This window comes from Mustela nivalis (genome assembly GCF_964662115.1).
Source record: "Mustela nivalis genome assembly, chromosome: 14".
Taxonomy (NCBI): Eukaryota; Metazoa; Chordata; class Mammalia; order Carnivora; family Mustelidae; genus Mustela; species Mustela nivalis.
This window is the reverse complement of record NC_139033.1, coordinates 6,784,783-6,799,451: the sequence shown is the minus strand read 5'-3', so window position 1 is coordinate 6,799,451 and position 14,669 is coordinate 6,784,783. Positions and strand designations below refer to the sequence as shown.

General features: G+C 49.4%; 1 protein-coding gene across 2 annotated transcripts in view; it reads right to left on the bottom strand.

Moving 5' to 3' along the window:
• Positions 1–3,167: 3,167 nt before the first annotated feature.
• The window catches only part of FBXO21 (F-box protein 21), a 52,518-nt gene continuing 41,016 nt past the window's right edge, over positions 3,168–14,669 (bottom strand). For both annotated transcript variants that reach the window (XM_082698988.1, XM_082698987.1), the window contains exon 12: positions 3,168–5,576. In XM_082698988.1, coding sequence (XP_082555114.1) covers positions 5,389–5,576 — 188 coding nt within the window. In that variant the 3' untranslated portion in view covers positions 3,168–5,388. The remainder of the gene's footprint in view (positions 5,577–14,669) is intronic.

Sequence of the window (14,669 nt, the reverse complement as noted above, 5' to 3'; positions counted from 1 at the left end):
CTCCCCCACCCCCATCCCGCACAGCCCAACAAAGGAGAACTTCCCATGGAAACATTAGCCCACTTGAAACTCAACCACCCTCGCCACCACCCCGGCCACAACAAAAACCTAGACTGTACGGAGTCCGTTTGGCAGCCGGGCACACACACAGCAGGTTGGGAGGTGGGAGGGCTGTGTTTGGGCTGCACGGGGTCAAATGTGGGCTTATGGTCTGCAAGGTGGACCCCCTGGTGCTGCAGCTGGTCTAGGGGAAGCAGGTGAAGAGGGAGAGGGCTGACTGCCCTTTGCGGCTTACAGCAAGGTACGACATGGGGTGGGGACAGGCACGGGGCAGAGCCGCGAAGGAAATAAAGCAGACCCGTTCAAGGTCTGAAAAAGAACTTGGGCTACGATCACAGGCAGATAGGTTAATAGCCTGCTAAGTGTCCGAAGGAATCGTTGCCAGAAGATTCACAAGCTTGTAAAGATAAACAGAAGTCTGGGGCTGGCCCCCAAACCCTGCAGCAGGCGGAAGTACACGGTGCAAGATGCCCACTTCCCAGGGAGGATGCACCCCCAACCCGTCCTAGTGAGGGGACCAGGGAGGCACAGCAACCACTCTCCCCACAGGATGGTGGTGGGGGTGAGGATGTCTTCACAGTGCCTGCCCGGCAGGATCTCATCACTGCGGCTGCCAGGTCTCCGAATCCCCACCAAATGGGTACTGGGGAGGATGGGTCAAAACTTCTGGGTCATGGGGCTGGTCCCCAAGGAGCCACGCTGGATTGACCCTGGGCAGGACGCAGGAACTGAGTAGGAGAGGCTTGGGGTGAGAGGCACAGACCAGGCGGAGCCCCCAACCTTTCCTTTTCCTCCTGGGCACAGGGGAGGCCATTCTCCAGCCTCATCTGGAGTTAGGTTGTGGGTCTGTGACTTGTCTGGTTACCGAGGCAGAAGTGACATATGTGGCTTGGCGTGGGACCTCCTCTTTCCCTCCCATGGTCACCTGCTGCGGTGACTATGGACGGTGGCTAGCAGCGGGACCTGTGAGGACTCACTCCCACCGCCTGGGGGCCGTGGGGTGGCAGGAGCAAGCGGTATGTTTCTAGTCTGAGCCACTGACGCGGGCAATGTTTGCCGCCACAGCTTGACCTCACAGAGGCTGTCTCCCTGGGAAGGGGGCACGTCCTGCTGAGACGAGCGCACACCCAGAGTGGACTGGCCACTGGGTTTCTGGGTCTTCATTCCTAGCCTCCTTTGCGAGATGTGAGCGGCAGTGCCAAGGGCCATCCCCAGCCTCTGTGCTTTGACCCCTCCCAGACATGTCCCTCCATGCTCGCTCCCCTTCGGGGCCACACAGCCTCCAGCAGACAGACAGCCGTCTCCCCCCAACCCCATTCCCCTGCCTGGTGGCAGGTGAGCAAGAAAGTTCTTTTGTGTTCGAGCCAGAGGAAATTTTTGGGTCTATTTTATTACAGAACTAGCATTACCCTAATACAATCATCGCTAAATGGCCATAATACATTTGTTCTATAATTGCACAGAATTTTATTCACCAAAGGAATGTCCTTTCCTCTCAAGAGTCTAAGTGTTTAAGAACTGAAACGTTTAGAAGTTAAAGTGGCTGCAAGGCAGAAGGTCAAACCGGTGCGAGGTAGTTGCTCAAGTTGGCAGTAGTGACCTTGCCTAGAGCGGGAGCTTGGAGATCACACACCCAGGCGTCCCACCAGCCGTGCCGCCTCCAAGCAGTCCGCTCCCGACCTCCCGGCCAGACAGTGGGATGCGGGCAGGCCTACACCTCGGGGACTGGCAAACTGCGGCCCATGGGCCAGACCCAGCCCACAGCCGGTTTCTTTACAGCCCTCACGCTGAGAAGGTCTTCTACGTTTATGAAAACAAAGAACATGTGACCTTCTGTGGCCCGCAGAAACACTGACGACCTGGCCCTGCCTTAGAGGGTTGCTGTGAAGAGTCTAGCTGAAGCCAGTGCCGGCTCCAGGGAAGCTTGAATACAAAAGCACAAGCGCAACACAACTGCTGACGTCTCCAGAAAGAAACCGGCACTCAGCCAAATGCCGCATTTTGTCTAGGAGAACATTCTCTCCTTTCCTCCAAAAAACTACAAGCAGTAAGACATGAAGAGCTACATCTTGATTATTACGGCCACAGGATACCTCTAAATTAAAAAGTTGCTGGTAATCCAATTTTAGTTACTTAGAATATGGAGGAAAGAAAAAAGAGCATTTCGCCTTCGGATGGTAGAAGAAAGCCTAGAACGTGAACGTTTGACTCAATTTAATACGTTAGGAAAGACTGAGACATTTTAAAATTAGAGCAAAACTTTGAGTAGATATAGAAAATGTACAACTGACGGAGCAACCGTATTAATGCTGGTTTTCATGATAAAACAATTTTGCTGTGTAAATGCACTTATAAAGAGATCTATTATGAGGTTTGGGTGGAGACCACATGAAGCCGGTTGTCCGAAATCTGGTTAGAAGAAGTTGTTCACACGAGACACTTGGCCAAACTGGTCTGAGGCAAACGGAGACTAGTTTTGGACATAACTGATGACACAGTGTTTCCCAAAGTACGTCCACAAACACTGGACCTTGGGGCTGCTTTGTGTGTGTGTGTGTCTATGTGTGCGTGTGTGCTGGGGAGGAAGGTTCTAGGGGCCAAGAAGTAGGTAAGTCACGGCACAGGACATTCTCCTCTCACAAAGTCACAACGCACGACAGTATGTTCCAGGTCTGAGACCCACCGCAGCGCAGATACTGGGGACTGGCCTGTTCCTGGTCCTCTCTGCACAGCACACAGAGCATCACCGCGGGGACGGGCGTCCTGCGTCCCGCAGCTACCACACCAGTGCTAACAATGCACCGAGAACCCGCACGTCCCGAAGTACCTGCCCTTTGCACAACACAAACTGTAATAACCGACAAGCTGCACTGGACAAGCTGCGCTGTTCGTGTGACAACCACGGGCTCCGCCTCTCCCAGCCGGCTGACGGGAACTGGCGTCTGGGAGGAGCCGGCGGAATAAAGGTGCCCTGTGCACTCACCGACGTTATGAAAAATTCGGTAGAGCAAATGTTTGGATGTTTGGAGCAGAAGAGAAGCCAGGGACATTCTGCTGTTGTCAAGGCCGGACTTTCTGTTCCGAAACGAAATTGGGCAGGCCGCTTGTGTGGTTTCTCTGGGTAAGTTCCATTTATTAATCATTGTACAAAAAAATCTTGGCATTCATTTGAAGAGAAAAGAAGTGACTATATCCAAATATTTAATATTTTAACATCGTGAAAGTCCTACTTTGTTGTAACAGGGCTTTTTAAAATGGAGAAAACTTTTGGAAAAAATTTTAAAAAGAAACTTATGATTTATTAGAGTACAGGAGATCCAAAACACGTTTTTAGAAAAATATAAAGTGCCCAAATACCAACTTACACAGGTGACACAGGCTTCCTGGAGCCGAATGAAGCATTCAAGAAGAAACACATTTAAAAACAGTCTACATACATATTTACATTGGGTCAGTAAAGTAAAACCATCCTTCTTGGCTTCGATGTTACTCTAAGAAAAAAAGGAAATCAAACCAGAAAACCAATGGTTATAACTCAGCATGCTCCACAGTTTCTTAGTAACGCATCTGGTTAGTATTACCTCTGGATTAACTAGTTTCTTTAAACGAGAGTAGTGTTAGACCCCCGGCCTCAGCAGGCGGGGTGCTGTGAGGGGTCACGTTGCCCGGGCAGATCTAACCCATCGGGCTCTAGATCTGACTGCCGAGGGACGCCGACACTGGCGAGCGTGAACTCGGGCTGGCAGGCGCCGGCCCGCCAGACCCTCACCTCTAGTAACTGCGTACCAGCCGCCAGGTACCATGACATGGTCTCAGGTGGCTTCCCCAAACCTCGGTCATCCCAGGGCTTCCCAGGGCGAAACGAGAGGCAGTCAACAAACACGGCGTGGAAAAACAGCATGCAAATGCACGGATGGGCGGCGAGGCGGGGCCGGATCCCAGCCCCCAGAGCCTCACTCACCAGAACTGGGTTCTTCTCAACTCAGAGAGGAAAGTAACTAGGTCCTAACTCCAGAAGTTAGCTTCTACTGGTTAACTACGAATTAGCTAGCTTGCTTGAGAACAGGCAGGTGGAGAGTGGCGGCGTTTGGAGCTGCGCAGGAACCCGGTGCCCTCACGCTCAGGGACGGAGGGCACGGAGCAAGAGCCAGTGGTATCTTCGGGACAGCAGTGCTTCGAGAAAGCAGAAGGACACCCCGCCTCCTTCCCCATGGATCAGACATTCTTTAAGACGTTTTACTTGTCTCCACCCCGCCACACTCAAAAGGGTCTTAGAGTGATTCTTATGGATGACAGGGGGCATGGAACCTCCTCTTTCCTTTTTAAAAAACGTATAAGGTTCATTATTTCTTTTTTCCGGTTACAAAAGTGAAACCTCCTTTTTAGGTTTTTGGAGACCACCGTGTGTGATTTCTAAAAGTAAACATTTTAACGCCAGATTAATACTTCCTACAATAAAGAGAACCCATCACTGACTTAAGATCTAGTCATGATACTGGAACAATTCTTAAAATTAAAAGGAAACAAAAAGTAGTTATTTTAAAGGGAGGAACAGTGCATGAATGTGGGAAAACCCATCCATAATGGCCATTATTATGTACTTTCTTTAGAAGATTTTATGTAATGGAACAGAAAACTAAGAATTCACAGAGAGATGAGCATAAGTGTGAGAGGAACACGGAAGGAAAAGCTATGCCATTCTCCCAAGTCAAATCAGGGAGAAGATAAAATGCCTGAAATCTGTTTCAAATATTAGAAAAAATAAATGCGGATGACTCTGATTACATTAGTCTGTTAATGTCCCCATCTCTCAGATGCTGCCACCATCACTCACCGCTTCCCCTCTGAACAAGCAACTAAATTCACGGTGAAAAGACAAGCCGCCCTGGTGTTCCGCAGAGAAATCAGAGAGAAAGTATGGCCAACGCAGGACCACCCCCTTCCTGCCTGGCAAATGAAATGTTCTGAGACAGGTGGGAGACAGACGTAGGGGAAGTGAGCAGGAAGAATGACTCTAAGAGCGTCGACTGTGAGACCTCATGAAGACAGAATGTCACGAACTGTCACCACAGGACAAGCACACAAGCCATGCCACTGAACACAGTGCCGTCAAATGAATTCACTAGTGTAGGCGGAGAGCAACATTGTCTTTGCAGCTGGAGGAGAGCACACGTTATTTAGACTTGGTAGGAGGCAACCAGCACTACTGGTTAAGTGGCTTTCCTGGTGGTGTGAATCCAGAGGGATCCGTGGAGACGTCTTCTTCCGGAATCCTGTTCTCCTGGAGGACAGCAGCAGCGGCAAAGGCGCAGTGTCCTCGACCAGACGTTACTCGGCGTCCTCCTTCTTTGCACTGTAAATATTCTGCACCGTCTCATACACAGACTCCAGATCCTCTGGATACCGGATTTCTAGCTCTGCGTTCGGGATGTAGTGTGTGCCGGTAAACTCTGAGAAATAGCGTCCGACATCGGGGTGTGAGATTTCTTGAGGCTCCACGTTATACTCCAAGTTTTCTGTTGGTAAAGAGGCACATGGACAATTGCCGTTAAAACGGACATGGCTGCAGCGTCTTCCTATCTCTCACCCCTTTCATGTGGCATTTTGACATGGCGGAAAAAGAGAGACATGTTTATGGAATCTGGAAGAGGTAAGAGGACAATGGCAGCGGGGGGCTGGGGACGGTGGAATGGGCCCCCACAGCTCCACACTCAACAGAACGTTCTCCTATTCTCTGAGCAAGAGGTCGTCCCCAGCAAATCTCCAGCTGTCTCTGGAGGGCCAGCGAGCTACAGATTCGTCACGTTCCTCTGACTTGATCGCACTGACAGCCAAGTGTACGGGACCAGGACATCTGAGCCTGTCCTTTGTCTACCAGAGGTTCGACCCGGGAAGCCTCCACACTGTGTGGCTCCAAGTCTCGCACCTGCCACCGTTCTTGTGTGCTAATGGAGTGCTCCCGCACAGACGGCACTCCTCCCCCTGGCTCCCTTCAATCCTGGCCGTGTTGAGAGCCCGGGGGAGGAGCTGACGAGCGGCTCGCACCTCCAACCTGTGCATGGATGTGGCTTATCACTACTTGTCCGGTCTCCTAGGAAACCATGCTACCTCCTCTCCCTGCTAGCCATTCTGCCACCAGAGAAATAGCAAGATTCCTCTCAAATGGAATGATTACAACAAACAGATGACAATACAGGCAAGGTATTTAGAAGGCTGAAATCCTTTCACACCACTTCTCCCCTGCAAAACTTTGAAAAACAGATCCCCCTCGGGGCGCCTGGGTGGCTCAGTGGGTTAAGCCTCTGCCTTCGGCTCAGGTCAGGATCCCAGGGTGCTGGGATCCAGCCCCTCATCAGGCTTTCTGCTTGGCAGGGAGCCTGCTTCCCCCACTCTCTCTGCCTGCCTCTCTGCCTACTTGTGATCTCTCTCTGACAAATAAATGAATAAATAAAAGAAAAACCACTCCCCAAAGGCCCAATGAAAAGATGGTCTTGAGCCCCCGACCCAGGAGTCACTTAGCCTCGTCCCCCATGACTTGGCACCACGAGGAGCTGGGCCAGGCGGATCCTCCCGCTCTGACCCCCCGGGTGGTGTTGGTTCTGGCCAACACACAGCCACAGCCCGCACAGCTCTTCACTCGGATTCATTCCAGCGAGCCTAACACACGCAGTGCAGCCCTCGACAGCTTGGTTAAACATGCTGACATGCCAGTCCAGGGCACAGCCCCGTCCACGCAGAGGCCATGAGTCCCCAGTCACCACAGGAACATCTCTGGGGAACACTGACTTGCCCTGATGTTGGGAGAGTGGGAAGGAGTTGCATGATTCAATCTAACTTTTTTTTCCCCACAGGACAGGGAGGGATTTACAGACATTTTGTGCTAACAGACTACGGGTCATGGAACCTGCTCAGGTATTCCGGGAGCTCCTGAGGGACATGCACACGAACCTGGTGTAAAGAACACCGCACGACCGCCTTACCCTCACTTAGGAGAGCGCGTGAGAGCAGTCAGACTGCCCAATGCAGTTCCTGGGGCTCACGACGGCACATGCACTCCTCGGAAGACGAGGCAGCCAAAAGAACAAGTGACCGGTTTCCCACACGCTGAGGGAAGGGGCATTAACGCAGCACACTGCTGCACGGCGAGCCTGGAGGCCGCACGTCGGGGCCGCCCTGTCCGCAGCACAACTACAGATTGCCTGCGGGGTTTGCCCCAGGGTGGGGGGGGCTCCTGCCCCACCGGCCACTGTGGCACGTGACCGGGCTCCCGCTCCCAGTGCACGCACACACGCGGCCTTCCCCACGGGGTCCCTGCCAACTGAGTGAACCGTGACACGCACCAAAAGCCCTGGCCCAGGAGGCAGCCGGGACTCGAATCCCGACAGCCCGGGGCAGAGCGGAGGGCATCAGAGTAGGAGACGCACCAGAGCAGGGGCAGGGATGCAGGAGAGGGGACTGACTCAAGAGCCCACCGTGGTCCCGGCAGGGCAGGCTCTATCTGACAGTGCTCTGTGCACACAGAAGCCCGAGGTTCTTCAAAAGGGAGACGGAGTAGCCTGCAAACCCTGACTGCTACTGCAGACGACAAGATCTCTGTAGAGAACTTAAGCTCCTCATTTAGGGGTTACAGGTTTCTAACCTTCCTGCATCTGCCCCTGGCGCCCCTCCCTGAGGGCAGCACTGCAGGCGCACAGGTTGGAACCATGGCCAGTGCCGTAGCCAGGGAAGTGGCTGAGGGCCTCAGAGTCCCCTGCAGAAGAACGCAGAAGTATGGGGGGCTGGGCTCAAGTCTCTGGAGGAACTACCATTACCTGTCATCAGCAGGCAGGATGGAAATATTTAAAAAGAACTCAAGTCAGTAATTCCGAACAACAGCTCTGTTGCCAGTCTATGGAGAGCAGTGCTTCTCAACAGGGGGCTATTCTGCCCCTAGCAGAACAAAGAAATATCTGAAGCCAGATCCGGTTGTCACCACTGGGGGCTGCCACTGACATCAGGTGGGAAGAGGCTAGGGTCACTGCGAAAGAAATGCACAGAACGGTCCCCACCACAAAGAACTGTCTAGACTAACATGCTGACAGCAACCGTTCAAAAGAATTCAGACGTATGCTTTAGCATTGTCTCTCCCGCCCCGTTTTTGTGTGTATTAAGTAGCAGCTCGAGTACTGGGAGGAGAGAAAAGTCAAGGTCAGATTTTGATCATGGATCTGGAAGGATAATGTGAGCCAGTTCTGTGTGTGGGCCCAAGAGGCACAGACAGATCGTCTGGGAAGTCATGTGAGGGGTCAGCGGCAGCCCAAGGCAGTGGTCATGACCCCATGTCTGGCTGGTAAGAGGGACAGGGGCTGGGTTCTGTGCATTTATTTACCTGCCCAGGCTCCTAGCAAAACAGGAAAGAGGTAATAATAATAATAACATTGTTTATTTATTTATTTTTAAGATTTTATTTATTTATTTGACAGACAGAGATCACAAGTAGGCAGAGAGGCAGGCAGAGAGGTAGGCAGAGAGAGAGGGGAAAGCAGGCTCCGTGCTGAGCAGAGAGCACGAGGCAGGGCTTGATTCCAGGACCCTGAGATCATGACCTGAGCTGAAGGCAGAGGCTTAACTCATTGAGCCTCCTAGGCGCCCCAATAAAAACATTTAAAAAACGATTTATTTGGGGGGCGCCTGGGTGGCTCAGATAATTAAGCATCTGCCTCCGGCTCAGGTTATGATCTCAGGGTCCTGGGATCAAGCCCTGCATCAGGCTCCCAGCTCAGTGGGGAGTCTGCTTCTCCCTCTCCCTCTGCCTCCCTGCTGCTCCTTCTCTCTCTCTGTCTCAAATGAATAAATAAAATCTTAAAAAGAAAAAGACTTTTTAGGCAAGAGAGCATGAGCAGGGGCAAGGGGAGTGGCAGAGGGAAACAGAGAGGGAGAGAGAATCTCAAGCAGACCCCTCGCTGAGTGCAGAGCCCAATGCGGGGTTCAATCCCAGGACCCTGAAATCATGAGATGAAATCAAGAGTTGTTTGTTTAACTGACTGAGTCACCCAGGCGCCTTGATAAAAACATTTCTGAGAAGAAAAGATAATGAAGATGGTTGACTATGTATTAAGAGGGGGAAATTCACTAAATAAAGTTTAAAAAAAAAATTTACCTGAAGGGGAATGAAAAAACTAAGCAATATAAAACTTTCGTGAGAAAATATCAAACAGGGCCTACTTAAAAGTCCTGGAGAAATCCCAAGACCTTCCCAATTTCCTTGACATTTTTACAGAAATGCGTCTCCTTATCTTATTTTAAATATTCAGCTACCCCAGGGCTGGCTGGCTGGCTGGCTGAGCTAGTACAGCATGCGACTCAATCTCAGGGTCATGAGTTTGAACCCCAGGCTAGGCATGGAGCCTACTTAAGAAAAAAAAAATAAAAAAAACTTCAGCCACTGGATACACAAATACAGTTCTATACAACTATGGCAATACCATGTAGAGTCATCCCCTCCTGAGAAGAAACCACCCACTATGAGTGTATCCTTCTAGACCCTCTTTTGTGAACACAAACAGAAGGAGCTAAACGTAACTGCATATAAAGAGAATCTGGATTGTTTTCGGTGTACAGCGTAACTGCACACATGCATGTGTACATGTGTGCAGTATGTATGCCACACGGGAAGCATTTATCAGCAACGGGACTGACTGCAGCTTAGCATTCCAGGATTTGGACAGACCCCAGTTTACCAGGGGAGTCGCACGAATGACACCTTTGTCCTAGTATAACAAGAACACAGAGACCTGTGTCACTGTATCTCCAGTGTAAGGACCCAGGGGTGGAACTGCTGGGACATGGCAGAATGGGCACTTGAGACAGTCACAGTTTAAAACCAACAGCCATACCCCGCTCGGCAGTGGCTGGAAATGGATACTCCACGCGCACGCCGCACGTGCGGACTGCCACCGACGGCTCACGGTGGAAACCCGTTCTGAAGCGTCAGACGAAGGACAGAAAGGGGAGCTGACGCTTGGCGAGGCCTACCATGCATCAAGCATCCTCTGAGGCACGTGCTCATTCTTACACAAGACACACGTAAGGACTGGGTTCTCACACTGCAGGGAATGACGGGCCTTCCAACACGGGCAGCTGACTTGATTCTGACCACCTGTGATGTTCACTTTCTGCAGTAGCTAAGAAGTACAGAGGGAAGCTGAGATAGGATGTGCTGCTCCCCGCTGGTCTCCAGAAAGTACTAAAGCATGCCCCCTAGTGGGAACAAAAGTTAAACACATGCAAGATGCTATCTCACCCCATTTGGATTTAAGTACAATCTAACATATGAGAGGAAAATTCTCTTAATTATGTAGACTAAAACTACTTGAGGATCTCATGCATGCACGTGGCTTATAATTCACTCTCTCAACTCTCTATGAAGGACTTATAATTAGGGAGGCATTCATCAGTGGGCTCTACCCAAGTTAAAAGGATTTCCTGACTCACAGGCTGAAAATTTAAATCAAGAAAAAATTTAAGAGCAAAATAATTTGATGCAAATAAATTAACCCAGAAATGTTCAAAAACATATTGAAGTAAGTTGGGTTTTTAAAAATATTTTATTTTTGGGGCGCCTGGGTGGCTCAGTGGGTTAAGCCGCTGCCTTTGGCTCAGGTCATAATCTCAGGGTCCTGGGATCGAGTCCCACATCGGGCTCTCTGCTCAGCGGGAAGCCTGCTTCCTCCTCTCTCTCTCTCTGCCTGCCTCTCCATCTACTTGTGATCTCTCTCTGTCAAATAAATAAATAAAATCTTAAAAAAAAAATAAAAAATAAAAATATTTTATTTTTAAGTAATCTCTATACCCGAGATGGGGCTCGAACTCAGGACCCCGAGGTTAAGAGCTGCATTAGCAACTGAGCCAGCCAGGTGCCCCAGTATTTTTTAAATTTAAATTTAGCCTCTCAAGGTTTACGTTTCGCTAAACATGGATTAATCTGAGCACAATTTGTCCCAAATGATTTTAACACATTGACTAAATAAAAATCTAAGAATTTATGGGAGGAGAGGCACAGAGACAGAAAACAGAAGGATAAGTGGGGAGGGAGAAAGGGGAAGGGGATGGGGGGACAGGAGGCAGGAAAGCTCTTGTTTACAGAAGCAGGGAAAACAACAGCAGTAAAAATCATCATTCTGCAGCTCTCCTATAATAATTTAGGCAAGGAGATTCAACAGATGCTACAACAAAATGAGGGACTGTGGTCATTGGGGAATAGGATATTCACAGGACGTCACAGTGTTAGTTGCAAAGGGAAAACTCCCTTACAGGATCTTAGCCAAGTGGCCAAACTCCACCTACTGACAGTGGGACATCAGACAGCAGGGGCTCTGGAGAAGATGCACGTGACAGACACGCATCTGACAAGAAGCTCAAAAATATTAACCTGATCTAATCAAGCCTTAGACCTGATCGGCTTCCGGTCTACAGACAATACAGATAAGGAAACAGTGAGACAGATCCAGAATGTTAGGCAATTCCTATGACAACCGGCCTGGAGAGTTCAGAAAATGAAAGTCACATGAAAAAGGAAGAAAACAAGGTGAGGAATAAGGACCTAACTGATTTTATTAAGAGAGGACTATGCCTTTAGAGAGACAACAGAAACCGAGTGCAGAATCATTTGTGTGAATCCTGGCTGGATCATGGCGTGAAAACAAACCAATAGCTATCAAAGTTACACTGTGATAACCGGGATGAGACAGGAGGTCAATGTTACTTGCTCTGTGTGGTGATGTAACTACAGTAACGCAGAGAAGCATCTTATTCTTAGAAGATGCGTGATTCAGTATTTAAGTCCTGATGTCTGTAAGAGTCTTCAATGGTTCAGCAAAAACCTGAAATCTCTATCTATAGATAAAACACAGACGCTAAATGCTAGTTGTTGTATCTAATGGAAGGTGTATAGGGTGTTTGAGGTTTTAACCATATTTTAAGCATATTTGAAAAATATGCTTAACTTTAAAAAAGTCATAAAAAAAGCTAGCACCTGATTAGTGACCTGCTACTTACATGCATCTCATTATTATGCACTTCCGTTTGTAGGCCACTCTGTCAGAGATGTGAACATCTACGGGACTCATCACGGGACAGGCAGACTGGGCTCTGGTTGTGCTCTCATGGAGCTTACTGGGCTGAGAGAGCCAGATGGTTCGATGGGAAACACTTTCCCAAAGGTGTGAGGACTCAGGAGGGGAGTGTGTCAGGGAGCTCAGGGCAGGGACAGATGACCCCATCTGAGCCCGTGGGGGAGTGGCAGTGAGGAGAAAAGAGCCTGTTCACAAGGGACAATCACCTGTGTGAAAAACATTCAAGTAGGATGGTCTCAAGGAACCACAAAGGTTGAGGGGCTGGGAACAGAGATGAGGCTGTGAGGGAGGGTCCAGGTCACCTCTGGGCCCTGCAGGGGAGTCTGGGGGATACCACTGAGAAAGTTAGCATGGTGCAGCCAGGAATACCTGTAGCCCTGTGGGGAGAAGTGCCAGGAATAGCCACTAGTGGACAGAAACACAAGGGACAGACACTGAGGAGATGGAGTTGGTGTCATCTGCGGACTACTGTGACCACAGAGGAGGGCAAAAGACAGAGAAGTCAGAGATGCTGCAACCAGAACTTGAGACCCCTGAGGGACCCCTGAACACGTCCAAGTGCACAGGACCAGGGTGCTGCCTGGACACGTGATGCCGCACCAACCTGGCACACAGCAGATTCTGGTGAAACCGCAGGCCATTGGGAGCCTTGGGAGAAGACAAACCACTCTCATAGGGGAATTCCAGCTGTTCACGTCCAAAATGTTCTGAAAGTCTCAGAATTTAAAACTAAAAAAGGCAACTTGCTGACATTACCCACAATCACTTTGCTCAATCTCAGTTTCAGAATGTAAAACTGCGGGAGAGGAGTCAAGATGGCGGAGAAGTAGCAGGCTAAGACTACTTCAGCTAGCAGGAGATCAGCTAGATAGCTTATCTAAAGATTGCAAACACCTGCAAATCCATCTGCAGATCGAAGAGAAGAAGATCAGCAATTCTAGAAACAGAAAAACAACCACTTTCTGAAAGGTGGTACCTGCGGAGAAGTGAATCCAAAGCCATGGGAAGATAGACCCCGGGGGGAGGGGCCAGCTCCCGGAAAGCGGTGGAGCAACGGAGCACAAAATCAGGACTTTTAAAAGTCTGTTCCGCTGAGGGACATCGCTCCAGAGGCTAAACCGGGGCGAAGCCCACGAGGGGTCAGCGTGGCCTCAGGTCCCGCAGGGTCACAGAAGGATCGGGGGTGTCTGAGTGTCGCAGAGCTTGCGGGTATTGGAACGGGAGAGCCGGCTACAGAGACAGAGCCGACAGTAAGCTCACAGGTGGGGGTTACCTTGAACCAGTCGCAGGCTCAGTGAGCTCGGAGCGCGGCCGGAGGGCAGGCAGACGGGAGTTACTGGGCGCTGTTCTCTGAGGGCGCACTGAGGAGTGGGACCCCGGGCTCTCGGCTCCTCCAGGCCGGAGACCAGGAGGCCGCCATTTGTATTCCCATCCTCTGGAACTCTAAGGAAAGCACTCAGGAACAAAAGCTCCTGAAAGCAAACCGAGCGGATTACTCAGCCCGGCCCCTGGTAAGGGCGGTGCAATTCCACCTGGGGCAAAGACAGTTGAGAATCACTACACCAGGCCGCTCCCCCAGAAGATCAACAAGAAATCCAGCCAAGACCAAGTTCACCTACCAAGGAGTGCGGTTTCAGTACCAAGGAGAACAGCAGAATTCCAGAGGAGGAGAAAGCAAAGCATGGAACTCATGGCTTTATCCCTGTGATTTTTTAGTTTTGCAGTTAATTTAATTTTTTTCTTTTTCATTTCTTTTTTCTCTTCTTCTGCTAAAATTTTTTTTAACTTTTACCCTTTTCTTTTTTAACGTTTTTTAACTAGTTTATCTAATATATATATTTTTTCTTTTTTATACTTTTCTTTATTCATTTTCTTTTTTTAATTCTTTTCTTTTTTTTCTTTTGTTTTTTCTTTCTTTCTTTTTGAACCTCTTTTTATCCCCTTTCTCTCCCCTCACGATTTGGGATCTCTTCTGATTTGGTTAAAGCATATTTTCCTGGGGTTGTTGCCACCCTTTTAGTATTTTACTTGCTCCTTCGTATCCTCTTATCTGGACAAAATGACAAGGTGGAAAAATTCACCACAGAAAACAGAACAAGAGGCAGTACTGAAGGCTAGGGACCTAATCAATACAGACATTGGTAATATGTCAGATCTAGAGTTCAGAATGACAATTCTCAAGGTTCTAGCCAGGCTCGAAAAAGGCATGGAAGATATTAGAGAAACCCTCTCAGGAGATATAAAAGCCCTTTCTGGAGAAATAAAAGAACTAAAATCTAACCAAGTTGAAATCAAAAAAGCTATTAATGAGGTGCAATCAAAAATGGAGGCTCTCACTGCTATGATAAATGAGGCAGAAGAAAGAATTAGCGATATAGAAGACCAAATGACAGAGAATAAAGAAGCTGAGCAAAAGAGGGACAAACAGCTATTGGACCACGAGGGGAGAATTCGAGAGATAAGTGACACCATAAGACGAAACAACATTAGAATAAT